The sequence below is a fragment of the Ranitomeya imitator genome, chromosome 2, assembly GCF_032444005.1.
Source record: "Ranitomeya imitator isolate aRanImi1 chromosome 2, aRanImi1.pri, whole genome shotgun sequence".
In the NCBI taxonomy this organism is placed as follows: Eukaryota; Metazoa; Chordata; class Amphibia; order Anura; family Dendrobatidae; genus Ranitomeya; species Ranitomeya imitator.
The window spans coordinates 300,770,777-300,787,191 of NC_091283.1; the positions used below are offsets into that span (position 1 = coordinate 300,770,777).

Sequence of the window (16,415 nt, forward strand, 5' to 3'; positions counted from 1 at the left end):
GGGTCTCTGTGCGGCGTGGGGGGTCTGTGCGGCGTGGGGGGTCTGTGCGGCGTGGGGGGGGTCTCTATGCGTGTATGCAAGCATCGTCCGATGGGACTACAAGTCCCATCGGATGATGCCTGCTACAATGACAGTGATTGACACATTAGCCAATTATGGGACAGTAATAGTCCCATCATCCGGCTAATGTGTTGAATGAAAAAAAAATAAATAAATACTCCATACATACTCCATATATACTCCATACATACATGCTACATACATACTCCATGCATGCTACATACAATACATTACATACTTATAGACATACAGTACATTAAACATAGATTTCATACTCACCATTACTTGTCATTTTGTTCCCCGAAGCCAGTGTCATCTGTAAAAAAATATGAAAAAAACAAACAACCAATATACTCCCTGTCCGCAGAAATCCACGAGTGTCCCACGACGATCTCCCGTGGAGAGCAGCAGCATCAGATAATGCGACTGCTCTCTAGGGGCTCCAGGAACACAATGACAGCAGGAAGGTATCCTTCCACCACTGTATTCCTCCGCCACTGTAAAAAAAAAGTCCCTAGTCTCACTTTATGCCATTGCTGTATGAGAATTTTTCCCAGGCAGCAATTGCCATAAAGTGAGACCTTGTCCTAAGGTAACCTGTCAGTGATGTAGTGCAGGAGCCATTGTCTCCTGTCAGTGTGTCACTGAGGGTCCTATAGAGCGGTGACATCACCCAATGTCACTGTTCTATAGGGGAGATCGTCGTGGGACACTCGATATTAATTGGACTACGGCGGACAGGTAGTATACGGTTTATTATTTTACGTTTTTTTCAGGCGCTGAAGTATGGTAAGTATGGTGAAATGAAGAATATTAAAATACTTTTTTCCTAATGTGTGCGTGTTTTTTTTAACCCTTTCTTACTATTGGATTAATAATGGATAGGTGTCTTGTTGACGCCTCTCTGTTATTAACCCGGCTTAATGTCACCTTACAATAGCAAGGTGACATTAACCCCTTATTACCCCATATCCCACCGCTACACGGGAGTGGGAAGAGAGGGGCTAAGTGCCGGAATTGGCGCATCTTACAGATGCGCCATTTCTGGGGCGGCTGTGGACTGGTATTTGTAGCCCGGGGGGGGCAATATCCATGGCCCCTCTCTAGGCTATGAATATCAGCCTGCAGCTGTCTGCGTAGCCTTTCTGGCTATAAAATATAGGGGGACCCCACGCAATTTTTTTTTTTGGGGTCCCCCTATTGTAATAGCCAGTAAAGGCTATACAGACAGCTGCGGGCTGATATTCATAGCAGGCTACAGATATTGGCCCCCGGCCGTCGGCTTTCCCCCTCTGGCGTAGAAAATTGCACGGGCGCCCACGCGTTTTTTTGTTTTTTTTTTGTTTTAATTCAACCCTCATAAAGTCCTCTTTCACACTTGCGTCTGTACGAGTCCGTCTCTATGCGTCGGGCCGACGTACCGACGCACATTGTGAAATTTGTGCCCGACGTGGGCAGCGGATGCAGTTTTTCAACACATCCACTGCCCATTCTGAAGTCTAGAAGGAGGGGGCGGAGCTTTGGCAGCGCATGCGCGGTAGAAAATGGCGGACGCGCTGGACAAAAAAGTTCACTTGAACGTTTTTTCGTGCCGACGGTCCGCCAAAACACGACGGATCCGTTGCACGACAGACGCGACCACGCGACGTGTGGCCATCCGTCACGATCCGTCACTAATACAAGTTTATGGGAAAAAAAACGCATCCTGCGAGCACATTTGCAGAATCCGTTTTTTTCCGCCAGATCCGTTTTTTCCACCGGATCCATTTTTTTCCCGCCGGATCCGTTTTTTCCCGCCAGATCCATTTTTTCCTGCTGGATCCGTTAATTCCCGCCGTATCCACTTTTTTCCTACCGGATCCGTTTTTTCCCGCCGGATCCGTTTTTTTCCACAATTTCCTTTTTTTTCTGCCAGATCAGGTTTTTTTTCCATTGGATCCGTTTTTTCCCGCCGGATCCGTTTTTTTCCACAATTTCCTTTTTTTTCTGCCAGATCAGGTTTTTTTTTCCATCGGATCCTTTTTTTTCCCGCCTGATCCGGTTTTTTTCCACAAGTTCCTTTTTTTTCTGCCAGATCAGTTTTTTCCGCCGGATCCATTTTTTCCCACCAGATCCGTTTTTTTACACAAGTTCTTTTTATCTGCCAGTTCCGTTTTTTCCCGCCTGATCCGTTTTTTTCCGCCTTATCCGTTTTTTTCCACAATTTCCTTTTTTTACTGCCAGATCAGTTTTTTTTCCATCGGATCCTTTTTTTCCCGCCTGATCCGTTTCTTTCCGCTGGATCCGTTTTTTTTCCACAATTTCCTTTTTTTACTGCCAGATCAGTTTTTTTTCCATCGGATCCTTTTTTTCCCGCCTGATCCGTTTTTTTCCGCCTTATCCGTTTTTTTCCACAATTTCCTTTTTTTACTGCCAGATCAGTTTTTTTTCCATCAGATCCTTTATTTCCCGCCTGATCCGTTTCTTTCCGCCGGATCCGTTTTTTTTCCACAATTTCCTTTTTTTACTGCCAGATCAGTTTTTTTTCCATCGGATCCTTTTTTTCCCGCCGGATCCGTTTTTTTTCCACAAGTTCCTTTTTTTTCTGCCAGATCAGTTTTTTCCGCCTGATCCGTTTTTTTCCGCCGGATCCGTTTTTTTTCCACAATTTCCTTTTTTTTCTGCCAGATCAGTTTTTTTTCCATCGGATCCTTTTTTTCCCGCCTGATCCGTTTTTTTCCGCCGGATCTGTTTTTTTTCCACAAGTTCCTTTTTTTCTGTCAGATCAGTTTTTTCCGCCGGATCCGTTTTTTCCCGCCAGATACGTTTTTTTCCACAAGTTCCTTTTTTTTCTGCCAGATCAGGTTTTTTTCGCCGGATCCGTTATTTTCTCATTGAGTTGTATTAGCGCCGGATGGCCACACGTTTCATCCGTTTTTTGCAGGATCCATCAAAACAGCTGTTTCCGCCGGACGGAAAACACATACAGAGGAACGGTTGAATCGCGATTTCACCCGCCGCTATTGCGGGCACATGTCAGTCATGTTTTTTTTTATTGACAGATCGGGCGATTCTGAATGCGGTGATACTAAATATGTGTAGGTTTGATTTTTTTATTGTTTTATTTTTTATGGGGCAAAAGGGGGGTGATTTAAACTTTAATTTTTTTTTTTTTTCATATTTTTAAAAACTTTTTTTTACATTTGCCATGCTTCAATAGCCTCCATGGGAAACTAGAAGCAGGCACAACTCGATCGGCTCAGCTACATAGCAGCGATCATCGGATTGCTGCTCCGTAGCTGAATTACAGGCTTGCTATGAGTGCCGACCACAGGGTGGCGCTCACAGCAAACCGGCATCAGTAACTATAGAGGTCTCAAGGACCTCTATGGTGACCATCCTGACGCTATTACGCGCACATGTCAGCTGTACAAAACAGCCGACATGTCGTGACTTTGATGTGGGCTCAGCGCCGGAGCCCACATCAAAGGAGGAGACACGACATGCGCAGAACATGTTGCGTTTTTTACTGCGATGCGTTTTTTTCCCCAGAAAAAACGCAACATCTGCACAAAAACTGCTGAATGCATTATAAATGATGGGATGCATATGTATGCATTTTTAAATAGTTTTTATTGCATTTTTATAGCGAACAAACGCAAAAAAATGCAAAAAATCCTGAACGTGTGCACACAGCCTCAAGGTGTATCTCCCCATCACACTCCATATGTGTCTCACTCATCATACTTCACGTCTCTTTCTCTCCCATCAGTCATTCTTAGGCCGGGGACACACACAACGTATAAAAAAAGGTCCGTTTTTGACGGACGAGAATCGCACAAATGTTACCAAAACAGTGATCCGTGTGCAGTGCGAGGATGCGATTTTCTCGCATGCAATGATCCGTGTGACATCCGTATGGTGAGATTTTCTCAAACACTTGCAAAATGAGCAAATAATGGCTGAGCCTTTCCTGTCACCTGCCCAATGCCTGAGAATTTCTCGCAAGTCACACTGATGGTCCATGTGCTGTGCGATTTTTTTCTTACCCCATAGACTTTCATTGGTGATTCTCGGCCAAGATACGCTGACAATCACTCGGATCCTGAATACGGCCGAGAGAATATCGGATAATGGGAGCTGCCCCATAGATTAACATTGGGACGAGTGCTATGCGATTTTTTTATCGCATTGCACTCGTCCGTATTACGGTCTAGTGTGACCCCGGCCTTAGCCATACAATGCATCTCTCCCCTCCCTCCATAATGCCTGGCTATGCACTGCAGAGCTGGAGCTCCCAGACAGCTCCTAATGCTGCTCCTTGCACACCACATGTCTTCACTCTTCTTGGGTCCAGATGCTGCTGAGCCCACTGTGTTCTGCTCCTCTGTAAACAAGCTGTGACTCCGCTGCAGTAACTGCTGGTGACAGCAGGTCACAGGGCAGTCACACACAAAATGGTGCTGCCCTGTGATGCTGCTCTTCATTCTTACTGTTGGAGCAGTAACTGCTGACATCACCATTTCCCTCCCCTTTTGGGTGGTCTAATATCCCTGGGGCAGAGCTGCTAAATCTTACTATAGCTGCTTGAGGTCTAAAACGGAAAATGCTCCCCCTAGTGGTAAATATGTATATTTGTAGAAAAATATATAATATTTTTCATATAGAAATGTTTGCAAACAGTGCAAACATTGCATTAATACATTTTAATTACTATTTTAAGCTTAATTTCACAAAAAACAAAATACAAGAAAACTGGTGGCACCTTCCCTTTAAGAACCATTTACTATCTCCAAATAGCCACATATTGACAGTTCTGACAAAAGCCCTATAGTTCTGACAAACAGAGAACAGATGTATTGGCCAAAATCCTCAGAATAACTAATTCCATCAATATACAGAGTATCTATTTGCTAGTTATAACCTGCATATGTTACGTAATCTACATTTTATTATTATTGAAATACTAATATTTTACAGTGGCTTACCCTCCTTCTGGAGTGTGTCAATGACTGCCTTCTAGACATCTGTCCAGTCAGCAGTCTTCCTCATGATTGTGGAGCCTACTGAACCAGACTAAGGGACCTTTTTTAAATGTTTAGGAAGCCACTGCAGGTGTTTTTATTCTAATTTACTGACATAATAACTTTTGGGTTTTCATTGGCTGTAGGATATAGTCATCAACAGAAATAAACGCTTGAGATAGATCAGTCTGTAATGACTAATATAAGAGTTTCATTTTTTGCATTGAAGAACTGAAATAAATTAACTTATTGATAATATTCTAATTTAGTTAGAAGCACTTGTATGTGACTATGTAAAAACAATTAAGAACTTAAAAAAAGCTTCTCCCCTGTGTGAATTCTTTGGTGGCTAGAAAGAGATGGTTTCTTCACGAAACATTTCCCACATTCTGAAAATTAAAAAGGCTTCTCCCCTGTGTGGGTTTTCTGGTGGCTAACAAGATTCGATTTCTGGTTAAAACATTTCCCACATTCTGAACAGGAAAAAGGCTTCTCCCCTGTGTGGGTTTTATGGTGGCTATCAAGATTCACTTTCCTGGTAAAACATTTCCCACATTCTGAACAGGAAAAAGGCTTCTCCCCTGTGTGGGTTTTCTGGTGGCTAACAAGATGCGCTTTGTGGTTAAAACATTTCCCACATTCTGAACAGGAAAAAGGCTTCTCCTCTGTGTGGGTTTTCTGGTGGCTAACAAGACTCACTTTACTGGTAAAACATTTCCCACATTCTGAACAGGAAAAAGGCTTCTCCCCTGTGTGGGTTTTCTGGTGGCTAACAAGATGCGATTTCTGGTTAAAACATTTCCCACATTCTGAACATGAAAAAGGCTTCTCCCCTGTGTGGGTTTTCTGGTGGCTAACAAGATTCGCTTTACTGGTAAAACATTTCCCACATTCTGAACAGGAAAAAGGCTTCTCCCCTGTGTGGGTTTTATGGTGGCTATCAAGACTCGCTTTACTGGTAAAACATTTCCCACATTCTGAACAGGAAAAAGGCTTCTCCCCTGTGTGGGTTTTCTGGTGGCTAACAAGATGTGATTTCTGGTTAAAACATTTCCCACATTCTGAACATGAAAAAGGCTTCTCCCCTGTGTGGGTTTTCTGGTGGCTAACAAGATTCGCTTTGTGGTTAAAACATTTCCCACATTCTGAACAGGAAAAAGGCTTCTCCCCTGTGTGGGTTTTATGGTGGCTAACAAGACTCGCTTTGTGGTTAAAACATTTCCCACATTCTGAACAGGAAAAAGGCTTCTCCCCTGTGTGGGTTTTATGGTGGCTAACAAGACTCGCTTTCTGGTTAAAACATTTCCCACATTCTGAACAGGAAAAAGGCTTCTCCCCTGTGTGAGATCTATGATGTCTGACAAGAAATGATTTAGCTAGAAAACATTTCCCACATTCTGAACAAGAAAAAGGCTTCTCCCCTCTGTGGGTTTTCTGGTGGCTAACAAGATTCGCTTTGTGGTTAAAACATTTCCCACATTCTAAACAGGAAAAAGGCTTCTCCCCTGTATGAGATCTATGATGTCTGACAAGAAATGATTTAGCTAGAAAACATTTCCCACATTCTGAACAGGAAAAAGGCTTCTCCCCTCTGTGGGTTTTCTGGTGGCTAACAAGATTCGCTTTGTGTTTAAAACATTTCCCACACTCTGAACAGGAAAAAGGCTTCTCCCCTCTGTGGGTTTTCTGGTGGCTAACAAGATTTGCTTTGTGGTTAAAACATTTCCTACATTCTGAACAGGAAAAATGCTTCTCTCCTGTGTGGGTTCTTTGGTGGATAACAAGCTGGTCTTTTCGAATAAAACATTTCCCACATTCTGAACAGGAAAAAGGCTTCTCACCTGTGTGAGTTCTTTGGTGGGTAACAAGATGCTCTTTTCGAATAAAACATTTCCCACATTCTGAACAGGAAAAAGGCTTCTCTCCTGTGTGAGTTCTTTGGTGGGTAACAAGCTGCGCTTTCCGAATAAAACATTTCCCACATTCTGAACATGAAAATGGCTTCTTCCCTGTGTGAATCCTCTGGTGACTGACAAAATCTGATTTCTGGTTAAAACATCTCCCACACTTGGAACAAGAAAATCTGTTGTCTGCTTTGTGAAGTTTTTGTTGTTTGAGAAATGACTTTTCTAGGGGAAAACTATTTCCATATTCTGAAAATGAAAATGTCTTCATTGCTTTAGAAGCAGTTCGATTTTTAATGCTTATTTCGTGACTTTGATTTTCATTAGTACTAGGCAATGAATCAGAAGACAGGACCTGTTCCAAATGATCAGATGACAGATCTTTGCTGTGAAGGGATGATGGTATATTTGGAGTAATGGCATTCACTTCAATTGTATCCTGTGGGATCTCAAGATTATCTGATTTAAACATTAAAGATGTCAGCTGTCCTGCTGATCTCCTGGTACGGTCATCTGCCAAGAATAAAACCAATTATTATTTTAGAATAAAATATCCTTGAATTCTATATTTTTGAACATTTCTACTTAAACGGTCTGTAAAAATGGTAAGTTATGCAAAATTATTAAATTATTCACCAAGACAATGACAGTTTACAGTTTACAGACTGTGCTCAAAACCACATTAAGCATCCATGCTTTTGGCATCACTATAGTGAGAAGAAACCACTTATTTTACGGCATGTGTATCTCCTGGAGCACAATCTGGGCACTATGTGTTGGGTAATAACTTGGGAAATTTACAATTTTCACTCTCCAACATCCACTGCGCATGCTAATATCTGGAATAGGGTTGAGCGAAATGGATCGTTCATTTTCAAAAGTCGCCGACTTTTGGCAAAGTTGGGTTTCATGAAACCCGACCCGATCCCAGTGTGGGGTCAGCCATGCGGTACGCGACTTTCGCGCCAAAGTCGCGTTTCAATGACGCGACAAGCGCCATTTCTCAGCCAATGAAGGTGGACGCAGAGTGTGGGCAGCGTGATGACATAGGTCCTGGTCCCCACCATCTTACAGAAGGGCATTGCAGTGATTGGCTTGCTGTCTGCGGCGTCACAGGGGCTATAAAGGGGCGTTCCCGCCGACCGCCATCTTACTGCTGCTGATCTGAGCATAGGGAGAGGTTGCTGCCGCTTCGTCAGAAGCAGGGATAGCGTTAGGCAGGGTCCATTAACCCCCAAACCGCTTGTGCTGTAGCGATTTCCACTGTCCAACACCACCTTTTGTTTGTAGGGACAGTGGAAGCTACATTTTTTTTCCTCAGCGCTGTAGCTCATTGGGCTGCCCTAGAAGGCTCCCTGATAGCTGCATTGCTGTGTGTACGCCGCTGTGCAAACCAACTGCTTTTTTCAATGCACAAATCCTGTAGTTCCTTCCTTTCTGCACAGCTATCTTGTTTGTTTGTCCACACTTTTGATTTACTTTGTGCAGCAGTCCACTCCTTGTTATTGCTGCCTGCCATACCTGGCTAAGATTACTGCAGGAAGATAGTAATTGTAGGACAGTCCCAGTTTTTTTTTTTTTTTTTAAATTTTCCCTGAAAAAAAATAAATAGTGGGAGATTAATCTTGGCATTTGTGCTTGAGTGCCAGTCGTGTGTGCCATCTCTCTCCAATTGTGGGGCACAGAAAGCCTAGTGTTTTTTTTTTTTATTTTGGTTTTTAAATTCTCCCTGAAAAAAAAAATAAATAGTGGGAGATTCATATTGGCATTTGTGCTTCTGTGCCAGTCGTGTGTGCCATCTCTCTCAAATTGTGGGCCACAGAAAGCCTAGTGTCTGCTTTTTTTTTATTTTGGTTTTTAAATTCTCCCTGAAAAAAAAATAAATAGTGGGAGATTCATATTGGCATTTGTGCTTCTGTGCCAGTCGTGTGTGCCATCTCTCTCAAATTGTGGGCCACAGAAAGCCTAGTGTCTGCTTTTTTTTTTTTTTTTTGGTTTTTAAATTCTCCCAAAAAAAAAAAAAATAGTGGGAGATTAAGATTGGCATTTCTGCTAGAGTGCCAGTCCTGTGTGTGCCATCTCTCTCCAATTTTGGGGCACAGAAAGCCTAGTGTGTAATACTGGCCCTGATTTCTTGGCAATTCTCCCTAACCAAAAAAGTAGTGGGAGATTAAGATTGGCATTCCTGCTAGAGTGCCAGTCCTGTGTGTGCCACCTCTCTCCAATTTTGGGGCACAGAAAGCCTAGTGTGTAATACTGGCCCTGATTTCTTGGCAATTCTCCCTAACCAAAAAAAGTAGTGGGAGATTAAGATTGGCATTTCTGCTAGAGTGCCAGTCCTGTGTATGCCATCTCTCTCCAATTGTGGGCCACAGAAAGCCTAGTGTGTAATACTGGCCCTGATTTCTTGGCAATTCTCCCTAACCAAAAAAAGTAGTGGGAGATTAAGATTGGCATTTCTGCTAGAGTGCCAGTCCTGTGTGTGCCATCTCTCTCAAATTGTGGGCCACAGAAAGCCTAGTGTGTAATACTGGCCCTGATTTCTTGGCAATTCTCCCTAACCAAAAAAAGTAGTGGGAGATTAAGATTGGCATTTCTGCTAGAGTGCCAGTCCTGTGTGTGCCATCTCTCTCCAATTTTGGGGCACAGAAAGCCTAGTGTGTAATACTGGCCCTGATTTCTTGGCAATTCTCCCTAACCAAAAAAAGTAGTGGGAGATTAAGATTGGCATTTCTGCTAGAGTGCCAGTCCTGTGTGTGCCATCTCTCTCCAATTGTGGGCCACAGAAAGCCTAGTGTGTAATACTGGCCCTGATTTCTTGGCAATTCTCCCTAACCAAAAAAAGTAGTGGGAGATTAAGATTGGCATTTCTGCTAGAGTGCCAGTCCTCTGTGTGCCATCTCTCTCAAATTGTGGGCCACAGAAAGCCTAGTGTCTGTTTTTTTTTTTATTTTGGTTTTTAAATTCTCCCTGAAAAAAAAATAAATAGTGGGAGATTAATATTGGCATTTGTGCTTCTGTGCCAGTCGTGTGTGCCATCTCTCTCAAATTGTGGGCCACAGAAAGCCTAGTGTCTGCTTTTTTTTTATTTTGGTTTTTAAATTCTCCCTGAAAAAAAATAAATAGTGGGAGATTAATATTGGCCTTTGTGATTCTGTGCCAGTCGTGTGTGTGACATCTCTCTCAAATTGTGGGCCACAGAAAGCCTAGTGTTTTTTATTTTTTTATTTTGGTTTTTAAATTCTCCCTGAAAAAAAAATAAATAGTGGGAGATTAATATTGGCCTTTGTGCTTCTGTGCCAGTCGTGTGTGCCATCTCTCTCAAATTGTGGGCCACAGAAAGCCTAGTGTCTGCTTTTTTTTTGGTTTTTAAATTCTCCCTGAAAAAAAAAATAGTGGGAGATTAATATTGGCCTTTGTGCTTCTGTGCCAGTCGTGTGTGCCATCTCTCTCAAATTGTGGGCCACAGAAAGCCTAGTGTTTTTTTTTTTTATTTTGGTTTTTAAATTCTCCCTGAAAAAAAAAAATAAATTGTGGGAGATTAATATTGGCCTTTGTGCTTCTGTGCCAGTCGTGTGTGCCATCTCTCTCAAATTGTGGGCCACAGAAAGCCTAGTGTCTGGTTTTGGTTATTTTGGTTTTTAAATTCTCCGTGAAAAAAAATAAATAGTGGGAGATTAATATTGGCATTTGTGCTTGAGTGACAGTCCTGCGTGTGTGGCATCTCTCTCATATTGTGCCACAGAAAACCGAGTGTGTAACATTGTGCCTGATTTTCCTTGCAGTCTCACCCACCTATAAAGGGATATCTAAATCCTACAGAAGTTTGAGTTCACCTTGTAAGTTGTTTTACAGTAACAAATACCGTTACTTTGGTTACGTTTTTAAAACAATGAGGAAGTCTGGTGGAAGAGGTCGTGGCCGTGGGCGTTCATTGCCAGCTGGTAATGATGGTAGTGGTGGTGGAGCATCAGGTGGTCGTGGGAAAAACAATATAGCACCTAAGTCTCGAGCTGTGGAGCCAGGTTCGTCGTCTGGCTACACAAGGCCTCGAACGCTCCCTTTTCTGGGAGTAGGAAAACCGCTTTTAAAGCCGGAGCAGCAAGAGTAAGTTTTGGCTTTCCTTGCTGACTCAGCCTCTAGCTCTTTTGCCTCCTCTTCTGAAACTGGTAAATGTAAAAGCAGCGCGTTGTTAGTGGATGTTCACGCTTAGGGACAAGTCGCTCCATTGTCCTGTTTAGCAAAAACAACAACAGAGAAGGATGCGTCAGGCGACACAACGGGTTACTCCATGGAGCTCTTTACACATACCGTTCCTGGGTTAGAAAGTGAAACAGTTAACAGCCCATACCCATTACAAGTTGAATCGGACATGGAGTGCACAGATGCACAGCCACATTACTATGCTGTTCCTTTGACTCAGACCACAACATTGCCCTCGCAGTGTACTGATGCAGAATCAGACCCTGATGAGACTATGGTGCCCCGTCACGAACGCTATACCACCGGCTTACACGGTGACACAGACGAAGTTGCACACGAGATAGAAGAGGAGGTCATAGATGACCCAGTTGTTGACCCTGATTGGCAGCCATTGGGGGAACAGGGTGCAGGCGGCAGTAGTTCTGAAGCGGAGGAGGAGGGGCCGCAGCAGGCATCAACATCGCAACAGGTTCCATCTGCCGGGCCCGTGTCTGGCCCAAAACGCGTGGCAAAGCCAATACCTGTTGGAGGACAGCTGTTGTGAATTCTGTGGCTGAATTCACTCCTGTGGTCACAAGTGGTACTGCAGCTTCTGAGCTTCCTCCCTCAGGTGTTCTGGTGAGCTCGTTAACTGCTTCATTACTTAACTCCGCCTGATGCTGCTATCCTTGCTCCTTGTCAATGTTTCAGTGTTGGATCTGAGCTTCTCCTGATTGTTCCTGTGACCTGCTGCTCTGTATAGCTAAGTGCTTTTTGCTTTTTGTTGCTTTTTTTCTGTCCAGCTTGTCTTTTGTTTTGCTGGAAGCTCTGAGACGCAAAGGGTGTACCGCCGTGCCGTTAGTTCGGCACGGTGGGTTTTTTTTGCCCCTTTGCGTGGTTTTGCTTTAGGGTTTTTTGTAGACTGCAAAGTTCGCTTTACTGTCCTCGCTCTGTCCTAGAATATCGGGCCCCACTTTGCTGAATCTATTTCATCCCTACGTTTTGTCTTTTCATCTTACTCACAGTCATTATATGTGGGGGGCTGCCTTTTCCTTTGGGGAATTTCTCTGGGGCATGTCAGGCCTATTTTTCTATCTTCAGGCTAGCTAGTTTCTTAGGCTGTGCCGAGTTGCCTAGGTAGTTGTTAGGCGCAATCCACAGCCGCTTTTAGTTGTGTTTAGGATAGGATCAGGTGTGCAGTCTACAGAGTTTCCACGTCTCAGAGCTCGTTCTTGTATTTTTGGGTATTTGTCAGATCACTGTGTGCGCTCTGATCGCTAAGCACACTGTGTTTCTGGATTGCCTTCATAACACCTGTCATTAGCAAACATAACAGTACAAGGAGCCAAACTAATGATTCTCAATAGAGGGAAAGAAAAAGTTCTGACATCATTTTTTTTTTTTTTTTTTTCTGCTCTGTGTTCACTTTTTTTTTTTCCCCTAGACATTTGGGTGATTCTGGACACAGGTGTGGACATGGATATTCAGGGTCTGTGCTCTTCAATGGATAATCTCGTTATAAATGTACAAAAAATTCAAGATACTATTGATCAGAAATCTATGTTAGAACCAAGAATTCCTATTCCTGATTTGTTTTTTGGAGATAGAACTAAGTTTCTAAGTTTCAAAAATAATTGTAAGCTATTTCTGGCCTTGAAACCTCATTCTTCTGGTAATCCTATTCAACAGGTTTTGATTATTATTTCTTTTTTGCGCGGCGACCCTCAAGACTGGGCATTTTCTCTTGCGCCAGGAGACCCTGCATTGAGTAGTGTCGATGCGTTTTTCCTGGCGCTCGGATTGCTGTACGATGAGCCTAATTCAGTGGATCAGGCTGAGAAAAATTTGCTGGCTTTGTGCCAGGGTCAGGATGATATAGAAGTATATTGTCAGAAATTTAGGAAATGGTCAGTACTCACTCAGTGGAATGAATCTGCGCTGGCAGCTTTGTTCAGAAAGGGTCTCTCTGAGGCTCTTAAGGATGTCATGGTGGGATTTCCTATGCCTGCTGGTTTGAATGAGTCTTTGTCTTTGGCCATTCAGATCGGTCGACGCTTGCGCGAGCGTAAATCTGTGCACCATTTGGCGGTACTGCCTGAGGTTAAACCTGAGCCTATGCAGTGCGATAGGACTATGACTAGAGTTGAACGGCAGGAATACAGACGTCTGAATGGTCTGTGTTTCTACTGTGGTGATTCCACTCATGCTATTTCTGATTGTCCTAAGCGCACTAAGCGGTCCGCTAGGTCTGCCGTCATTGGTACTGTACAGTCCAAATTCCTTCTGTCCATTACCTTGATATGCTCTTTGTCGTCGTTTTCTGTCATGGCGTTTGTGGATTCGGGCGCTGCCCTGAATCTGATGGATTTGGATTATGCTAAACGTTGTGGGTTTTTCTTGGAGCCTTTGCGGTGTCCTATTCCATTGAGAGGAATTGATGCTACACCTTTGGCCAAGAATAAACCTCAATACTGGGCCCAGCTGACCATGTGCATGGCTCCTGCACATCAGGAAGTTATTCGCTTTCTGGTGTTGCATAATCTGCATGATGTGGTCGTGTTGGGGTTGCCATGGCTACAAACCCATAATCCAGTATTGGATTGGAATTCCATGTCGGTATCCAGCTGGGGTTGTCAGGGGGTACATGGTGATGTTCCATTTTTGTCGATTTCGTCATCCACCCCTTCTGAGGTCCCAGAGTTCTTGTCTGATTATCAGGATGTATTTGAAGAGCCCAAGTCCGATGCTCTACCTCCGCATAGGGATTGTGATTGTGCTATCAATTTGATTCCTGGTAGTAAATTCCCTAAAGGTCGATTATTTAATTTATCCGTGCCCGAACACGCCGCTATGCGCAGTTATGTGAAGGAATCCCTGGAGAAGGGACATATTCGCCCATCGTCATCACCACTGGGAGCAGGGTTCTTCTTTGTAGCCAAGAAGGATGGTTCGCTGAGACCGTGTATTGATTACCGCCTTCTTAATAAGATCACTGTTAAATTTCAGTATCCCTTGCCATTGTTATCTGACTTGTTTGCTCGGATTAAGGGGGCTAGTTGGTTCACTAAGATAGATCTTCGTGGTGCGTATAATCTGGTGAGAATCAGGCAAGGAGATGAATGGAAAACTGCATTCAATAAGCCCGAGGGTCATTTTGAGTATCTAGTGATGCCGTTCGGACTTGCCAATGCTCCATCTGTGTTTCAGTCTTTTATGCATGACATCTTCCGTGAGTATCTGGATAAATTCCTGATTGTTTACTTGGATGACATTTTGATCTTCTCAGATGATTGGGAGTCTCATGTGAAGCAGGTCAGAATGGTTTTTCAGGTCCTGCGTGCTAACTCTTTGTTTGTGAAGGGATCAAAGTGTCTCTTCGGTGTGCAGAAAGTTTCATTTTTGGGGTTCATCTTTACCCCTTCTACTATCGAGATGGATCCAGTTAAGGTCCAAGCCATCCAGGATTGGATTCAGCCGACATCTCTGAAAAGTCTGCAAAAGTTCCTGGGCTTTGCTAATTTTTATCGTCGCTTCATCTGTAATTTTTCTAGCATTGCCAAACCATTGACCGATTTGACCAAGAAGGGTGCTGATTTGGTTAATTGGTCTTCTGCTGCTGTGGAAGCTTTTCAGGAGTTGAAGCGTCGTTTTTGTTCTGCCCCTGTGTTGTGTCAGCCAGATGTTTCTCTTTCGTTCCAGGTCGAGGTTGATGCTTCTGAGATTGGAGCAGGGGCGGTTTTGTCACAGAGAGGTTCTGATTGCTCAGTGATGAAACCATGTGCTTTCTTTTCCAGGAAGTTTTCGCCCGCTGAGCGTAATTATGATGTGGGCAATCGAGAGTTGCTGGCCATGAAGTGGGCATTCGAGGAGTGGCGTCATTGGCTTGAAGGAGCTAAGCATCGCGTGGTGGTATTGACTGATCATAAGAACTTGACTTATCTCGAGTCTGCCAAGCGCTTGAATCCTAGACAGGCCCGTTGGTCGTTATTTTTTGCCCGCTTCGACTTTGTGATTTCGTACCTTCCGGGCTCTAAAAATGTGAAGGCGGATGCTCTGTCTAGGAGTTTTGTGCCCGACTCTCCGGGTTTATCTGAGCCAGCGGGTATCCTCAAGGAAGGAGTCATTGTGTCTGCCATCTCCCCTGATTTGCGGCGGGTGCTGCAAAAATTTCAGGCGAATAAACCTGATCGTTGTCCAGCAGAGAAACTGTTCGTCCCTGATAGGTGGACTAATAAACTTATCTCTGAACTTCATTGTTCGGTGTTGGCTGGTCATCCTGGAATCTTTGGTACCAGAGAGTTAGTGGCTAGATCCTTCTGGTGGCCATCTCTGTCACGGGATGTACGTACTTTTGTGCAGTCCTGTGGGATTTGTGCTAGGGCTAAGCCCTGCTGTTCTCGTGCCAGTGGGTTGCTTTTGCCCTTGCCGGTCCCAAAGAGGCCTTGGACACATATTTCGATGGATTTCATTTCTGACCTTCCCGTTTCTCAAAAGATGTCAGTCATTTGGGTGGTCTGTGATCGCTTTTCTAAAATGGTCCATCTGGTGCCCTTGGCTAAATTGCCTTCCTCCTCTGATTTGGTACCTTTGTTCTTTCAGCATGTGGTTCGGTTGCATGGCATTCCTGAGAATATTGTTTCTGACAGAGGTTCCCAGTTTGTTTCAAGGTTTTGGCGAGCCTTTTGTGGTAGGATGGGCATTGACCTATCCTTTTCCTCGGCTTTCCATCCTCAGACTAATGGCCAGACTGAACTAACCAATCAGACCTTGGAAACATATCTGAGATGTTTTGTTTCTGCAGACCAGGATGATTGGGTGTCCTTTTTGCCGTTGGCTGAGTTCGCCCTTAATAATCGGGCCAGCTCGGCTACCTTGGTTTCTCCATTTTTTTGCAATTCTGGGTTCCATCCTCGTTTCTCTTCAGGACAGGTTGAGTCTTCGGACTGTCCTGGTGTGGATTCTGTGGTGGATAGGTTGCAGCAGATCTGGACTCAGGTAGTGGACAATTTGATCTTGTCCCAGGAGAAAGCTCAACTTTTCGCTAATCGCAGACGCCGTGTGGGTCCCCGACTTCGTGTTGGGGATCTGGTTTGGTTATCTTCTCGTCATATTCCTATGAAGGTTTCCTCTCCTAAATTTAAACCTCATTTTATTGGTCCGTATAGGATTTCTGAGGTTCTCAATCCTGTGTCTTTTCGTTTGACCCTCCCAGACTCCTTTTCCATACATAATGTATTCCATAGGTCGTTGTTGCAGAGATACGTGG

The 16,415-nt window shown here is 43.9% G+C and overlaps 1 protein-coding gene across 1 annotated transcript in view; it reads right to left on the minus strand.

The window, feature by feature from the left end:
* The window catches only part of LOC138663353 (zinc finger protein 585A-like), a 169,609-nt gene that overhangs the window by 106,381 nt on the left and 46,813 nt on the right, over positions 1-16,415 (minus strand). Inside the window, exon 11 of the mRNA XM_069749533.1 lies at positions 5,502-7,216. Coding sequence (XP_069605634.1) covers positions 5,502-7,216 — 1,715 coding nt within the window. The remainder of the gene's footprint in view (positions 1-5,501; positions 7,217-16,415) is intronic.